Source organism: Grampus griseus (assembly GCF_964374135.1).
Source record: "Grampus griseus genome assembly, chromosome: 6".
Classification (NCBI taxonomy): domain Eukaryota; kingdom Metazoa; phylum Chordata; class Mammalia; order Artiodactyla; family Delphinidae; genus Grampus; species Grampus griseus.
The window spans coordinates 99,173,213-99,190,927 of record NC_139000.1 but is presented as its reverse complement, the minus strand read 5'-3'; the positions used below and the strand labels follow the sequence as shown (position 1 = coordinate 99,190,927).

The following is a 17,715-nucleotide window of genomic DNA, read 5'->3' as shown; positions in this document are numbered from 1 at the left end:
CATTACCACTTAAGGGCCCCTGCCCCCCCAGCAGTGGATGGCCCACTGACCTGGACAGAGAGGGAGCCCACGATGACCTTCTCGTCCATCACAGGGGCCTTCCCATCCAGCTCGCCACTGCAGCGCTGAGAAATCATGTGGTCCAGATCCCCGTTCTGCAGCTTCTCCGTCACCCCCTCCTCCTGGTCCTTCTGGGAAGGGAGCGTCTCAGAGGCATAATGACTGTGTCCGTGATGATGCTGGAGGGACCACAGGGAGGGGTCGGGTCAGTGCAACACTCACCAAAACCACCCACCCGGCAGGAGCTCCAAGCACCGGGAAGACCTCACTCCCACCATCCAAGAAAACACAAGTAGGCAATAGGACAGAAACCTAGGGCAAGGTGTTGGAGAAAGCTGAATCGAAGGGCACATGGTGCTGCCACGGGACAGATCTCAGAGGAGTGACCTCAGGGCCAACACTCATCCCTGCCAGGAGGCACAGCAAAGAACATTTACAGCTGCTCCTCGCAATGGCTAATGATTCGCCCTCACCCACTGCTAACATCCTCCTGAGGTGAAGTGAGATATCTACTCATGAAATAGTTTGTGGGTTTGAATCCATGGCGGGAGGATCCAGGTAAGCTCACTGGGTTGGCACTGAGGTAACACCACCACCGGACACAGTTATGAGATGGATGCTCTCCCTAGAGGCGCTTCTTTTACCAACGATTAGGCCTCACCTCATTTTTCTGCTTAAGAAGCATCTTCAAGACCTTCTCTGTGAAAAAGAAGAGATAAAAGCCCCCAAACACCACTGCAGACTTGGAGACATAATAATCTTCCAGAGGGTTGAAACCAAAAGCCTGTGGATCCAAGAAAACAAAATGAGTTTAAGAATATAGAAAATCTTCACTGGTCCCCTCTCATCTCTTTAACCACTTGACTCTAGGAAAGGAAGAGACCGGGACAACTCTGCCATGTACTCAATCCCTTTCCAGCAAAAATCTAACCCTTGATGTTTCCCTAATGTCACATCACCAGACCCGCTGGGTTCTCTCTAGCTTATTTGCTGATGCAAAAGACAGATCGTCTTTAGAATTTTACTCTCAGGAAGAACAGCCTTGGATGTGGCCTTTCTACTTTTAATGAGGACTCTGTCTTCACTTCTCCTGGAGCTTTGCTACATGGACAGACTCTGCCGGCAGATTCCATCTTTAAGGAGGAGACACTCGTGTTTGTTTTCATCGTTATATAGCGTTCCTGGCTGATCTGCCTGTAAACACACAGGGAGATGGTACAGTTATACTTTCTAAAATGGGAAATCCTTTCTCCAGTTAAATAGTAAGAATTGCGGCATCTTCCTGACCGCAGACCTCCCAGTGACCACAAAGCCAAGAAAGCGGACTGTGTGACTGCACGTGTCAATTTTGGGGGTTTTGTCTTGGTTTCTGGAAACTTCACTTACTATGGCCAAAAGAAAGAAGGAAAAAAAAAAAAAAGAATCCATTGGGAAGCAGATAGGAGTAGAAATGAGGAGAATTCCATTCTCAGTGATGCTCCTGACTTGTGCGGGGCGGGGGGGGGGCCTTGGGAAAGTGTCTGCTGACCTGCTCCTAAGTTTTCTGATAGGAAATGGGCCTCTCGAATAAACGCCAGCCTTCTCGTGAATAGGTCCCAGATAAAAGACCACCAGTACCAGGAACTCCGGGCTGCTTAAAAGCTAAGTGTTTGTCTTTTCTATTTTAAAGGGACGAAATGCAATCTCTTAGGGTAGTTTTCTAAGAGACATTAAAGGTCAAGTTCTAGAATAGAAATTACTCATTCTGGCCAACTTTCCAGGAGAGTCCAATCATCTTACGGAAAAGTGGGGTGGAAAGAGGCAACTAACAGTTCTTCACAAAAAGCACTAAGATACGAGCTCTTGTGCAGGTCAGATTCTGTATCTGTTAAATGGGTACAACATTCCTTGTTTCCTACACATCACAGAGGTGATCTAAGGATCAACTCAGAAAACACAAAACCGCATCTTGGAAAACAAAGTGCTCTAAGGAGCCCGGGGCGTCATCTTTCTGCTTCACCTCTGGCTCATCCAGGCCCGTCAGACTACCCACAGTGTAGCGCCTCAGGATTCCTGCCATCAGCGGGTCTACGCAGAGACCACATGGGATGAGAAACTCCTCCAAGGCCCTGCTAAGCCTTACAAACACTGGGCTCCTCCTCTCTCATGAAGGGTTTCCTGGTTAGCCTAGGCGAAGGGGCAAAGGTACCATCAACATGTGTGAGGTCAGACTGGTGGATTCTCTCCAGCTTATTTTCTTTCTTTTCTTCTTCTTCTTTTTTTTTTATTTTGCCAACAGCAAAACTTTACTGCGCACCTATTATATAAAGGCCCTTCCATGGATTAAGAGCTCATTATTTAATCCTCATACCTCTCTAGCTTATTTTCTGATGCAAAAGACAGGTTGTCGGGCTTCCCTGGTGGCGCAGTGGTTGAGAGTCTGCCTGCTGATGCAGGGGACACGGGTTCGTGCCCCGGTCCGGGAAGATCCCACATGCCGCAGAGCGGCTGGGCCCGTGAGCCATGGCCGCTGAGCCTGCGCGTCCGGAGCCTGTGCTCCGCAACGGGAGAGGCCACAACGGTGAGAGGCCCACGTACCAAAAAAAAAAAAAAGACAGGTTGTCTTTAGAATTTAATGTCCTACTGAGGAGAAGTGAGCTTTTCATTGAGACCTACGGATTCTGTTTTTGGTGCCTAAAGCTCCAAATTGGGAGCCATAACGTGACCTAACTACACTACCTCTGTTCACCCAACAGATAGCGAGCACCAGGTGTTTAAGAAACATTAACTCACGTAACCCTCACTGCATCACCCTGAGGTCCGCCCTTTTTATTCTTCCCGTTTTACGTATGAGGAAACGGAAGGACAGAGAGGTCAGGTGACTTGCCCAAGGGCACAGAACTTGTGGCCGGTGGAGCTGGGATTTGAACCAGCTCTCAAAGCCTTCTCTAAGCTGCCTCTCCTCGCTCGTGCCTACATCCTAGCTTCACTTTCCAAAAGGAGAGGACCTCCTCTCTAGGCCTTCTGTGGAGATGGAGGGCCCGCCCACTGTGTCCCGCCATCCCCCAGGAGGCGGCGTGCTCCTGTGCAAGGGCCCTAGCTTGCCATACCTCGGGGATGAGCTGGAAGAGGGCGTTGGAGTAGAGGGTTCCAATCGCCAGAGCTATGAAGTAGAGCAGCAGCCTCTTGTAAAAAGTCTTCTTCATGAAAGGCACCACGCTGGCCCCCATCAGGGAGCAGAGGGAGATGACGGTCACACAGAGGAGACCGTACCCCCAGACTGCCGGGGAGGGGGAGCCAGCCCCACCCAGGACAGGGACAAGGGCGAACGCCCCACGGCACGGCAGCCACCATTCAGGGAGAGAGGTGGAGAGGGCGGGAGGTAGAGTGGGAGGGGGTTTTGGTGGATATTAACAAAGGAGGCAAAACAAGAAAAATCAGAGAGACAAGCAGGGAGGGAGAGAGAAACAGAACATTTGTTAGTGATTCAAGTCCAATGAAATTTCCTTCAATCGGCTCAGGAGAAACGGGGAGGAACTCGCGGTGGCCTTGGAACCCCGCGTCTCTCGCCCCTGCTGCCTGGTGGCTGCTGAGTCCCACCTGCTAGCTGCTGTGCCTGGCAGGGCAGGTCCTGCCTTGGCCTGTAGCCGAGGTGTGCTCAGGCCTAGCCAGGGGCTGCCTAGCAGACTTTGGACTCGAGAGCTCTAGGGAACAGGAAACCAGAGCAAGGGGAAGAGACCGACAGATCACTGGGCTGCCGTGTTGGCACGTCTGACCCTCGCTATGCAGGCACATGGGACACTCCCCACACCCAGTCTGCTCTGTGCAGGGCAGAAGGGACGGACAAGTAAGGCCCGATGGCCACAAAATCCATTCTCTTAACATCTCAGGTTTTGTTTTTTTCCTATGACCTTGTTTTGTTTTTTCTTTTTATTTTCGGTTATGCCCCGAAACTTGCAGGATCTCAGTTCCCCGACCAGGGACTGAACCTGGGCCATGGCACAGGAAACCCGGAATCCTAACCACTAGGCCACCAGGGAACTCCCTCAGGTTTTGCTTTATTTGTTTGTTTCCATTTGCTTTGAGAGGGCTGCAGTGTAGAGAACAGAGTTCCAAGATCACCCCGTCAAAAAATATTTCCTCTACCATTTCCCAGTGTTACACACTCCGGGCAGGACAAAAGTGAGCCAGGATGAGGCCTCCCCTGTGAGCCCAGGGGCGGAGTATGTACCATTATTGTATTCCCATTCACCAGGCAACACAGCACTTCATTTCCAATCTTGAAAACAAATTAATAAATTTAATTTCTGGAGCCAAAAAAAAAGTAGCCCAAGATGAGGCCTGCCCTGAGAAGTGCTTGCTAGATTCATGTGGAATTCTGACATAGCATCAAGATGGTTCACCTTCAACCAGATTTCTCTCCTCATCATGAAGAGGGAACAGGCAAGGCAAGGATGGGCATTCCGTAGAGTCTTTTGACTGGAAAGGCCAGGCAGCTGCCTATGGAAGGCGGCCATCAACATTCCCAAAGAAGGTCCACACATCACCCATCGCCCCACTGCACGCCCTTGCCTGAGCTGACAGGTGGGCAGACTGTCACCTTGGGTCTTATTTTTTTAAGCTCCTCAGTGGTTACAATTAAAGAACAAAATCAACAAACATTTCAGAACAGTCAAGTAAGGGTGCCAGGAAGTCAGTCCTATCAGGAAAAAGTCAAGATGCAAGGTGTGAAGGACGGTGGGTCCCTTTCCTTTATTTGGTAATTTTGATTTCGCTTTTTTCATTAAATAGTCTTGATTCTATGTTTGGCCCTCTATACTGTGGATTAGGGCCTGCTTAAAAAAAAAAGGATCACGTACTTTTTAGGTCAATACAACTTTTCAGTCGGTAACCTCTTTCCTTCCACTTCATTCCAGGTGGATCATCTCTTGGTGGCCACACCTGAGTACGGCCAGGTCCTCTACTTAGAACAGAGGGGGTCTGGAGGACCAAGGGCAGGGACAGCCACTACCGGCTGCTTTCCTTTCCAGCCCTGCCGACAGGGCTTAGGAAAGGCACTGACTGGGGAAGGAGGCTGACAGGTCCCCAGCATGGGGGACACGTGCTGAGAGCCTTGCATCTGACATCCCCTGAAGAGGCCAGAGGCAAACCTGGGTGCCCCAGGAGTGAGAGGAGGCTCTTGAGATCCAGAGGCAGAAGTCATTTGCATCCCTTGACATGAGGAAGAAGTTAATGTTTCAGGTGGCGGCTGTCAGGTGCCTTGGAGCACAGGGTCGGGGCGGGGACGCCCCAGGGAGACAGGACGCGCACGTTTCTTTTCTACTGCACCTCTGGGATGAGCTGGAAGAGCGCGTTAGAGAGCAGCGTTCCAATGGACAGGGCGATGAAGTAAGTGAGCACACGGCTGAAAAACGCTTTCTCCGTGCACGGCAGGACGAGGACTCCCAGGAGAGAGGCCAGGTTAATCAGTGAGACACTGAGGAAACCAAAGCCCCACACTGTGGAGGAACAAGAACAGACGAGGGCCTCCATTACTGAGGGTGGAGGTACTCTTGCTGCCGGGGGGCAGCCCGTTCTGAACTCAGCGGCAATTGGGGCAGAAAGAGATCTGCCAACCCATCAGTAAATGCTTGTCGAGTCCACCTCTTGCTGGGTGCTGTGGAGAAGCCTAAAAATATACACCAAAGCTGCTAGCCAAAAGCAGCTTACCTTTCAGATGGAGGGGCAGATGAAAGGCTATAGACCACAGGAGTTAAATAACGACAGCAGGAAATGACGTGGGGTGTGACACAGGTGGCACATGCTAGGTACCAAGTGCCAGGCTGCTCACACCAGCACGACAGGATTGCAGAAGGTCGATCCAGGCCCAAGGGAGCCGTGTGCACACACAGGCCACGGTGAACCACTGCGGCTGGAGCAGGGGTACCAGGCAGGGGAGGGGGAGGAGGATGAAGTGGGTGAAGTGGGCCGAGGGCAGACTGTGAAAGGCCTTAAATGCTAAACTCAAAAATCAAGGTGTTGGCCCCCTGGTAGTTTAATGAAAACCAAAACGGAAAAGTGACCAAAAAGAGCACCTCGAGGCTGGTCCAAAAGCCCCACGACGGAACGCTCACCAGCCACGCTGCCCGGCCTGGCAATGTGCTGGACCGGTCTTGGGAGTACAGGAGATACCGGTATAGTCATTACTCCAACTCGCCCCTCCCAACGATGATAAGAGGATGATAACCGGTCAAACATTCAGCGGGCAGCTCTATCTGATCAGCCCAGCGGTCCTCATGCAGACAAGCACGGACACCAGGCCCTGCCTTCCCGTGCTGGCTCACCTTCAACTGAGCTGGGCCTCCCCTCTTCTGTCTGCTCGTTCTCCTCATTCTCCTGGTTCTCGGAGGAGCAGGCCCGGGAATCCAGCTGCTGGAGGATGGTGGGGCAGAACTCCTGGAACTCACGCCCCCCAATCCGCAACTGGTCGCTGAGGTTGTGGGCAGCAAAGAGGTCTCCAGAACTGAAGCACTGAAACCAAGTGGGAGGGGCAGAAAGCTTCTTAGGACCCGAAGTCACACCTTGCCCCTGATGAGCCTTCCAAGACGGAAAACAGAAGATGCAACTGTCCAAATTTCACGGAACCTGCAGACTAATGTCCAAGGATGAGCGCAAGGTCGTCCCTAAACTTGAAAGACTGATAAGTTATCTTAGAGATCAGCCACCCATACATACCTTCCACTCACCCATCTGTAAATGGCTACCTAGAAGTTCTGGGAACAACCGAATTCCAATCATTACGACCAGGGTGTGGCTTCTGGGAAACATACCTCTATGTGCATACCTGAAGATACAGCTTCTCCCAGATACCAAATCTGGCCACATTACAACAGCCCAGGGAGCTATGACAGTAAAATGCAGATTTCACATACTTCTCCAGAGCTATTGAGCACAGGTGTCTAAGAGGAACAGTAGTCTCCTGGACCATATACAGTAATGTCCCCAGGCTGCAGGATGTGTTGGCAGAGATTGGGAAAGGAAGCGGGGGGAAATCTGAAGACTCAGGGTCTGCCACGGAGCAAGCGTGGGCTGCCCAGTGGGCATGAGCTCTGAGTTCCCTTGGGAAGCATCAGGTTAAGTGGTTCTCACACACCGTTCCCATGAAACACTGCCATTCTACTTCTAATTAAACAGTTACACGTCAGTCTTTCGCTGAGTTTGGTTTTACGTGGCTCTGTCTCTGAGGGAACCAGCCCTCTGGGAGTGCCGACGAGTGAGGGTTTCTGGGCCTGGTACTTCCATGGGGTCCAGTGGTTAAGACTGCGCTTTCCAATGCAGGGGGTGCGGGTTCAATCCCTGGTCAGGGAGGCTGGGATCCCACATGCCTCGCGGCCAGAAAACCAAAAAACAAAACTGAAGCAATACTGTAACAAATTCTATAAAGACTTTAAAAATGGTCCACATCAAAAAAATCTTAAAAAAAAAAAATGCTGGGGGCTGGACTCAGTGACCCCAAGATCCTGCTGCTGAGCCGGGAGGCCTCTGGGGTCAGGCTGCATGAGCCCCCCAAGGCAGCCACCCCTCCGACTCAGACGTGCACCACGCCCCTGTGGTTCTGCATACACGCCACATGGCTCCCCCAGCCTAGCGACTCGGTCTCTCCAAACTCCGCTCTCCTTCAAGGCAAAGCTCCAGGACACCCCACACAGAAGCTTCCTTGACCACCTAGTGCACACTCACCCGCTTCTCTCATTTCTGAATCCTATAATGACTATGCAAGCCACAGCATCTAGCACTTCATCTGAATATCAGTTAACTCTGTTCTTGGTTGGCTGAGCTCCCCATCTTAACAGTAAACTCCCTAAACATGACTCATTTTCCTCTATTTCTCACCACACTCAGCACAGGGAACAAAGTAGATATGCAAAGACGTTGCTGGCTGACTTATATTTGGCTGCCACACACAGCCTCAGACTCTGATTAGCCAAGAAGATATGGAAGACAGAACAGAGAACCAGGAGCCAAAAGACCTGAGTCTTAATCCTGGTCCCTCCAGAACTCACTGTGGGTCCCTTAGTATCTCAGTATATACAGGATATAATGAAGATCTGCCACCTGCACGTAGAGGTACTTTGAGGCTCACCTAGGATAACGGGCAAAGGGCTTTGCAGAAACTCTATAAGAAATATTAGCTGACCCGGGAGCTCCAGCTTACCAGCAGTTCCAGGAGATCCCAGTGCGGTTCTGAGGAAGGGTCTGGAGGGCTGAGAGCCCCTACTTCATGGCTGCCCTTTGCTAAGGGCTTCAAAACACCCATGTAGGAGGTTGGGAGGTGCTGCTGGAGACTCAGACTAGCTGATCCCGACCGCAGGGGAAGAATTGGCCCCTCTGCTCTGTCATCAAGGCTCGCCTGCCCCCAACTAGATTGGGAACCTTGAAAGGACAGATACGGTGCTGGGCAGAGCCAGGGAGCCTTACCGTCGAAAGGTTCCTCAGTCCCTGCATGGACTGGGAGACATTGTCCCGGCCCACTCCCACGTCCAGGTGGTTGAGCAGGGCCTTCAGCTGCTGCAGGGTGAGGCTGTCGCCCTCCCCGTAGCGATGCATGAGGTTCTGCAAGAAAGAGGCTGCGCTGATGGCGGGTGTCCCCAAGGACACAGCATGAACCTCAGGAGCAGCTGTCCACACAGCGAGCAGAGCCAGCAGGAGGCAGCTGGGGAGGGCTGGGTGCAGCAGCTTCATGGCGACAGGTGAGGCTGCAAGAGGAGAAGGCCAGGTGAGGGCAAGGCTTAGGACACCCATCCTCTCCTTCCACACCAGACCCGCCAGCTGTGCTCCAAACAGGAGGGTCTCTCTTCAGACTCTGAATCCAGTTGGTATCAAAACTGACCCTTCACCCCTTCTATAAGGCCTCTGCCTAGCTTTTGAGAAAAATCCTTCTTTTGAAACAGAAGATAAAAAAACAAATTCAATAGGTTTGACCAAATTTGAAAAGAAAAAAGTACAGAAAAACTATGGGTGTTTAAAGTCCTTATCTTTTTAGAGATACTGAAATCATCATGGATTAAATATCTTACTTGGGATTTGCTTCAAAATAACCAAGGAGTGGATATTTGCATTAGAGTACAGATGAGACAAGACTGAGCATGAGTTGATAATTGCTGGAACTGAGTGATGGGTAGGTGGGAATCCATGATACTATTCTCTCTACTTTTGTATATGTTTGAAATTCTCCAAAGGAAAATCTAAAAAAAAAAAAAAAAAAAGAACACCACCACTTAAAGAGGGGGGATAAAAAACAGACTGGAAAAATTATACACCATCAAACATGCCAAAGGATTATTTCTATACTACCTAAATTAGGGAACCAACGTGAAAAATACTCAGTCTCCCCGGCTTGTTAAGAATACAAATTTAAAAGATGGAGGGTGCTACTTTGCTACTTATTAAAATAGCAAAACACATTTTTTAAAAAAGATACAAAACCAAATTGTTAGTGAGGTTAAACAACAGAATAACATACTTCTGGGGGCTGTATACATAATATGACTCTGGAAAAGTTATATGATAATAAATGTATTTAAATCCTTTAATAACTCTACTTCTAGAATTTACACTAAGAGAAGCAATCCAAAAATAAAAAGGCTATTGGCAGAAAGATGTGTTGTGGTCAAGTGGATTACATCAATTTCATGCAATAGTATGCAGCTATAAAAAGGAGAATCGTGAGTTTAATGTTAAATAAAGAAGCAGAACAATTATGTAATCAGAGTTAAGAACTGAGAAGGAACAGAGAAAAAATGAAACCTTCCAGTAGCAGGATGGATGATTTTTCTTTTGTTAATCATTTCCCTTAGTATAGTTATAATTTAAACTTGTGAAATAAACAAACACCAGGAGGGGAAAATAAGCCTCCTATTTAATCCAGGCCTAGGAGCCCAGACACTGTAGCTATTCCCATGCCTCCCCGGGGCACCCGGGGCTCTGGCATGATGCCTCACGTGGATCACTCCATCTCCCCGACCTTGCTTGGGACAGAGGAACCAGAGCAAAGGGGTTAAGAGCAGGCTTATCTGCATCCTGACTCTGCCGTTTACCAGCTGTGTGATCTTGGGCAAGTTATGTAACCAGAGTCAACATTCTACAATCACCCAGAGCGGTGATAGAGCGTACCATGGCCTTTAGGGTCAGGAAGACCTGGCTTGAATTTCCACACTGCTGCTTCCCAGCAGTGACCTTGGCCAAGTTACGTAGCCTCTCTCTCCACACCTCAGTTTTCTCATCTATAAAATCTGTACCCGCCTCACTGGACTATTGTGAAGATTTAACGACATGAGCTTTGGCAAGGGACTAGACTCAAGAAAGCGCTCGATAAAACATGGCTATGATTATCGTAAGACTTATAATTGGCAGGGCTCCTCCACTTTGACTCCCTCTCAGATATTAAGCTGCCAATGGAAGCACAGTGGCCGACTTTACTCCACGCCTACATCGCACAAGTCCCCGACCGCAAGCATACCCGGGACATTCCAGGCTTTAGGTTCCACATGTGGGGCACGCACAGAATCTGGAAACATAAACCATCACTCTTCAGTGAATATACTTTGAGTCACACAAATGAATGGATTAGGCATCAGCAAAAACGATAGTCTGTACAAGTGCTACTTTGAAACTAAAAGCTCTCAAGTCTCCACCAAGACCCAAAAGTTAACATAGTGAGTAGGGTGGACCTTATCCAAAACAGCTAAACCCCACTGTACAAAGAAAGCTGTTCTCCACCCGACCACACTGTGATTTGTCTAAGGCGTGTGCTGTACTGTTAAAACAAAGGGGAGGAGGGCTGCATGGGTTTAGGAAAGGGGGGGCAAAGAGATGAGGACAGCAGTTAGCAGTCCCAGTGTGACCTTACCTGAAGCACCTGACACTCACTGATTCCTTTAAGAGAAGGCAGGACATTTATCCCCACAAAACAGATGAGGAAACTGGGGTTTGGGGATCAGGGAACGTGGTCCATAACCAGCAAGTAGACCAGAGATCGAATTCTCCATGAACTGAAGCCAGGTCTGAACGACACTAAAGTCAGGGCACTCTTAGCCACTGTCCCCTCTGTGTGGAGAAACACACATACATGCCCCAGGTCCCATGCAGAAGCCACCAAAGCCCGCGTGTCTCTGGGCAGATCTACCCCAGTTTCTACCAGTCCCCGCAAGCACCCCAAATCCAGGCGTAAGGTGCCCTGAAGACCTGTGAAGGAAACCCCCCAAGTGTGTGACACAGACAGGCTGTGTTACAGGGTTCCCTCTGCAGAATCACTTCAACAAAACAAACAATCAAATCCATCTGCAGCAACTTCAGAACACTCACAAACAAGAGACGCGCAAAAACACTTCAAGGCCGAGACACCTGGGGTACTTGTAGCTGTACCCGGACAGGCGTTCACGTCAAGGTAAGCATCGACTCAGCGTTTGCTCTTCAGTGACCCAGAGGCCCCTGGGAGTGGGTGGGGCGGAGCCCTCCCACCTGGCCTGCACTCCAGACAGGATGCCCACCCTGGAGAGTCAGAGGAGAATGCAGAAACAGCTGGAGGGCAGTAAGGAGTCCTGGTCCAGGGACCCTGGACTCGTTAAAGACACTTCAAATCCAAGTGACCCTGGCTTTTTGGCAGACATGAAAGGGGAGCTTTCTGCTCCAAAGGAGATGTAAGTTATTCTTAGAAAAAAAAGGAAGTTTATAAGAGATTCTTTGGAGGAAAGAAAGAAGAGAGGAAGAGGATACATACAGCTCCGGAGCAGCAGGATGGTGAGGCTGGGCAGGGGTCCTCGCCTCCAGCTCCAGCTGCAGGAGGAAGCCCAAGCCCGTTCTATTAAGTCCATGGAAATGGGCAGCCCCAGGTGGGCCGTTCCCGTCGGGGAGCTGAGCCAGCCGCCCTCAAGACCACCTTCCTTCCAGGAGGAGTAAGAAGAGCCCATGGGGTCAGGCATTAAAAACAAGCTGCAGGGCTTCCCTGGTGGCACAGTGGTTGAGAGTCCACCTGCTGATGCAGGGGACACGGGTTCGTGCCCCGGTCCGGGAAGATCCCACATGCCGCGGAGAAGCTGGGCCCGTGAGCCATGGCCGCTGAGCCTGCGCGTCCGGAGCCTGTGCTCCGCAACGGGAGAGGGCACAGCAGTGAGAGGCCTGTGTACCGCAAAAAAATAATAATAATAAAAATAAAAAAAAAACAAGCTGCAGACAGACAAAGGCTCGAGTATGCTGTTGGCTCAGAGGACCAGGCTCCCCGACTAAAGAGAAGCTGGAGTCTTCTCCACCCCTTTGTTCACCTGGCTCAGGTTCCAAGAAGTAAATTATTTTAGTGCCTTAGGTCTGTCTTCAAGGCACCAGACCCAACCTCCCCAGGACGGGGTCGGGTGCAGGGTGAGGTGAGAGTCGACAGGAGATGCTTTGGCTCTGGACCCTCTGTGGAGCTTCAGAAGTGCCTTCCTACCTTGGAGGCTCCCAAATCAGATTCCACCTGCCTGTGGTCCCTTCACCCGGCTCAGAAATATCTCATCCTGGAAGCGGCACTTCTGTCCCGTGGACATAACTTTACTCTTATATTTACCATGCTGCATTTTTTCCATGCCCACCCACTGTCTCAGAGATGAGCAAACATTTACTTCTCTTCGTGGGGACAGAGTAGTGACTTTCCGTGATGCTTGGTCCAGGGACTGGACATTGATGTGAGCAGAACAGGCAATGGAGACCTGGGGGGCCTGGGAGCTGCTGGGCCTCCCAACACCCACTCCCTTCCCTGACCACGTGCTGGCCAGACAGCCCACCGTTCTCCCTCTCAGATTCCTCTGGGCTGAGGAATGAAACGCGGAAGGTAAGATCTAATGCTCCAGAGACAAACATGGCTAAGGCACAGCGGTTTCCAAGGCCAACTGGTAAGTCACAGGAAATGGGCAAAGGATGTGTTTGGGACCCTATCTTCTCTGTGCAGCACCCTATGCCTACTCTGCGCCCCCTCAAAGCACGGGCTAGGTGGGAGCACAGTGAATTGGAAGACTCGAACTCTTCAGCTGCGATGCTAGTCAGCGGCAGGCCAAGGCGTGGCGTGTGTGCAAGGGCAGTCTGAATTGGGCTTCTGCAAAGCACTTGAGTTAAAACTGAGAAAAGACTGATGGTCCAGGACTTCCCTGGTGGCACAGTGGTTAAGAATCCGCCTGCCAATGCAGGGGACATGGGTTCGAGCCCTGGTCCGGGAAGATCCCACATGCCACGGAGCAACTAAGCCCGTGCGCCACAACTACTGAGCCTGTGCTCTAGAGCCTGCGAGCCACAACTACTGAGCCCACATGCCACACCTACTTAAGCCCGCATGCCTAGAGCCTGTGCTCCACAACAAGAGAAGCCACTGCAATGAGAAGCCTGCGCACCGCAAGGAAGAGTAGCCCCCGCTTGCTGCAACTACAGAAAGCCTGCGTGCAGCAACAAAGACCCAACGCAGCCAAAAAAAACCAAAAACCAAAAAACAAGACTGATGGTCCACACTAAAGAATGACCAGGGGGTCAGATGGGTGGATAAGGAGGTGCAGGTGAGGGGGCAGGGGAAAAGGAGAGGCTACAGTGACATGAGTGATGGCTCCCGAGGTCCTTGGCTGCACCACTGACTGGCCTTAGTGAATCATCTTAAGCCTTCTCCTCAACTGTCTCCTCCCCACTTGAAATCCAAAGGATGTAAAAAGAGGCATCAAGTTCTCTTATATTCCTCTTGGGGACAGACAGCAGGGGGTCTCTGAGGTGCCTGTGCTCTCATACCCAACTAACAACCACAAGGCGGCTGCCATCTCCCTGGGGGCTCTCTCCCCACAGCTCATTGCTGCAGAAGACTGTCAGATAGACTGGTCTTCCTCCAGTCCCCATCCCCTCCCCATTCTAAGGCTGTGACCCGTCAGCCTAATAGGAATGTCTCCCCAGTGGACACTCCCCATGAAAGGTTAACCGGTGAGGGGTAAAACAGACACACATGGTCTGGGTGAGCCAAGGGGGCACCTTCCAGAGCCCACCTCAGGAGACGTGTATAAAAATCCCCGAAACTTGCAGACCAAAGACAAAGCCAGGCCTCAGGGTGGAGGTGGAGGCCCTGAGGACTCAAAAACTCTGGCCTTTGTCTTCCCTGCTGTGGGTGCTGGTAACTAGGAAAAGTGCAGCTCTGGCAACAGAAGGACCACTGGGTTTGGTGGGAGAAGTCCAATCTGTACCTCACTGATCTCACTAGGTCGCCTTCCTTATATTGGAAAGAGGAAAACAAACCCACAGAGCTTTCTTTGAGTACTAAGAAAGATAAGGTATGTTGAGACACTATATAAAAATAAAGATTTCTGAATTAAGATGGAGAACTGAAATGGCAGCATTTTTCCTTCAACTGATAACTAACTTTTGAGTTAAAAACAAAAATAGTAAAAAGCCAAAAAAAAAAAAGTCACCCACAGCAAGCAAACAAGGAAAGAGACATAATCTGATATAATAACTTCCAAACCAGAGGCAAGGAAAGGAATGCAGGAGGTACCACACGTGGCTGGTCTCCTAGCCCTGGCCCGGCCCCAGGAGGATTCTCACTAAACCGCCCCAGATCTGAAGAGAGGCAGACTGCCGCCAAGGCTTCCTCCCCTTCCACTGGGGAGTAGTGGGAAAAGGTGCTGGGAAACAAAGAAACAGGTGGCAGGGGAACAAGAACAACGGGCTGACTCCCTCTGAGGGAAATAAGGGCTGCAAGGCTGCAGGCTGAATGAACTGGGGAAGCTGTCCAATTCCAGTGGGTCCTCCTCCCCCTCCAACAGCACCTCCCCAGTCCAGGGCCGCCACCGGGGCCACCACCAAAGTCCCAGAACACAGGCCCAATCCATCCCCTCCACCCCCAACTCAGGCTACAGAGAACACGCCATAAATACCCAGCACTCGGCACTGCTGTCACTGGGGTTGGGGACAAACCAGCCTCAAGGTGGTGGGAAGAAAGTCACTGCCTTATTTTAGAGCCAAAAGAGCCAAAAAGCACTAGCATGAATATGACGAGGAGAAGCAGCAGGCCAACCACGCAGAGACAAAGATGTCGATGGAAAGGAAAACATCACTCCAGAGACAGCAATCCCTCAAAACTGCCCACTCTGTGGAATAACTCAATTAGAACATGCACACGATAAAACCAGGGCTCAGAGGTGGGGCTGTAAGACAAAAGGAGATGCAGGCTTACCAAAAAAAGACCAACAAAACATCACTGAAGAACTAATATACAGATTCTAATGAACGGAGAACAGAATTCTGCCAGAAATTTCAAATAGAGATACTGACAAAAGAAGGTTTGAGATAAGCACAGTGAATGCGGACGGAAAAGAGAAATTAAAGCCCATAGTGACGACATGACACCAACGCCAGGATAACTGATGTTCCTGAAGTAGAGAACCTGAGACCGGAATAAAAAATATGTTCAAAGATAAAAAAACACATGATTTCCCTGAAATGAAAGGAAAAACAGAATCTGATGATTGCAATAATACACTGTACTCCACAAAAATTTCATGCAGAAGGCTCAACACTGGGATGCTGCCTAGTGAAGTTACCGAACTTAAAAAGAAGGCTTTTCCAGGAATCCAGAAGTAACTCCCCCGTCCCATAATATTTTCTTCCAAAAACTGTGAAATGTACTAAAACTTCTTTTAAGTGGCAGAAAATTCAGACTGCCGTCATCTTCTCCATAGCAACATTTAGCATCAGAAGAAATGCAACAGTGTTTACATAATCCTGAGAGAAAGAAAATATGAACCAATGAATATTATTCCCAGCTGTGATGTCGTACAAATTGGTAAAGACAACAGGCAGAAATTCTCAAGCATGAAATAAGTCAGAGACTTCAGTCCCCTTTCTAGGGGGGAAGAAAATGACATGATAATGAAATGCAGCTAATTAGTAGAAAAATAAAATGAAGGCTCAGGAATGCAAAAACCATGGGTAAGCATTAAAACCCTTCAAATAAGAAATAATTAAAAACTATGGGGATTACGGTTATAGGACAAAATCTAAATGTTATAATCATGGACAATTTAATAATATAATTAATACAATCAAGAGATGGAAAGAAAGGAGATGAGAAAAAAATGTGAAAATGCTAATGTCCTGGGACTTCCCTGGTGGTGCAGTGGTTAAGAATCCGCCTGCTAATGCAGGAGACACAGGTTCGAGCCCTGGTCCGGGAAGATCCCACATGCCGCAGAGCAACGAAGCCCGCGTGCCACAACTATTGAGCCCGCGTGCTGCAACTACTGAAGCCTGCGCACCTAGAACCCATGCTCCGCAGCAAGAGAAGTCACCGCAATGAGAAGCCCGCACACCACAACGAAGACCCAACGCACCCAAATAAAGAAAAAAAAGCTAATGTCCTCATTTTTCATGGCAGAGTCAATAAATACCATCTAAAATGGAAACAAGTAATTATAGATATTACTCACAAGCTTTTTTTTTTTAGCCTTTTTGGGGTCTTTTAGGAAATCATCTCTCTTGTGAAAGACACATTTCTTCATAGTTTAATAATTCCTTTAATTTTACTATAGTTTTTCTTTGGTTACATTCAGGGAAGTTTTCATAGTTTTTTATAGGAGTATTTTCTTTAATTTTTATTGAAGTATAGTTGATTTACAATGTTGTATTAGTTTCAGGTGTACAGCAAAGTGAATCAGTTATATATATATATATATATATATATATATATATATATATATATATATATTCTTTTTCAGATTCTTTTCCCATATACGTTATTACAGAATATTGAGTAGAGTTCCCTGTGCTATACAGTAGGTCTTTATTAGTTATCTATTTTATATATAGTAGTATGTATATGTTTATCCCAATCTCCTAATTTGTCACGTGCTCCCACGTTTTGGAGTATTTATATCTATTTCTCTATATGCATTTTATCTGTGAGCATGTCTGGAATGTTGTCTGGAATAATGTTCACCTAATATTAGTGATGACTATTTCTGAGTGGTGGGATTTGGAGTGTTTTGTTTTGTTTTGTTTTTAACCTTTTTAAATGCATCATTGATGTGTCTCAGTGGGTTGTGTAGGTACAACAATATAAGATGGTGGGTGATTTTTTTTATAATCAGGGAGTTAGGGAGAACTTTCTAAGTATGGGACAAAACCTAGAAGCTGTAAAATTAATAATGTGACTACACAGACTGCCAAGTGTTCTATAAATAATTAGTGTGCTCCCAGCACGCATGGTCAAACTAACAAAAGTACAGTTCTCTGTGTAAGTCCCCATAGACACCGGGAGAAAACCAATAGTCTCGCAGCATGTACTCAAGTACATACCCTCCCTACAGGCTCTCTGGAGTCCAAAAAGCTTTGAGAAAAAATACCGAGCCTGTGGTCCTCCCTGCCCACCAAATGAACATTGTCCAAGAGGCCACTCTCCTCTCGGACAAGATGAAACTCCCTCCCAAGTACAGTGCAAATATCACGGCCTGAAAGCAAGTCCTCGGCCTTGCCCAACAGGCCCAGGGCTCAACAGGCCATTTCTTCTCCTACTTCGCTAGGCCCTCCCTCCTAACTGCTCTCCCACATACCCTACAAGGATGTGCTCTCTCCTCTTCCAGCTCGCACTCCCAGAACCTTAGCCTCAGGCTTTGGCTCAGCCAAAGGCCACCCAGGGTGGGA

At 49.0% G+C, this 17,715-nt stretch overlaps 1 protein-coding gene across 2 annotated transcripts in view; it reads right to left on the bottom strand.

The window, feature by feature from the left end:
* SLC39A14 (solute carrier family 39 member 14) overlaps positions 1–17,715 on the bottom strand; it is a 45,187-nt gene that overhangs the window by 6,137 nt on the left and 21,335 nt on the right. Inside the window, exons 2-6 of one of the 2 annotated variants that reach the window (XM_082655976.1) lie at positions 8,497–8,774; positions 6,363–6,549; positions 5,368–5,537; positions 722–844; positions 51–239 (exon numbers count right to left, since the gene is read on the bottom strand). In XM_082655976.1, the coding sequence (XP_082512102.1) occupies positions 51–239; positions 722–844; positions 5,368–5,537; positions 6,363–6,549; positions 8,497–8,760 (933 nt within the window). In that variant the 5' untranslated portion in view covers positions 8,761–8,774. Of the gene's footprint in view, positions 1–50; positions 240–721; positions 845–3,149; positions 3,320–5,367; positions 5,538–6,362; positions 6,550–8,496; positions 8,775–17,715 lie in introns of both variants that reach the window. The other variant, XM_082655975.1, reaches the window with a different exon arrangement.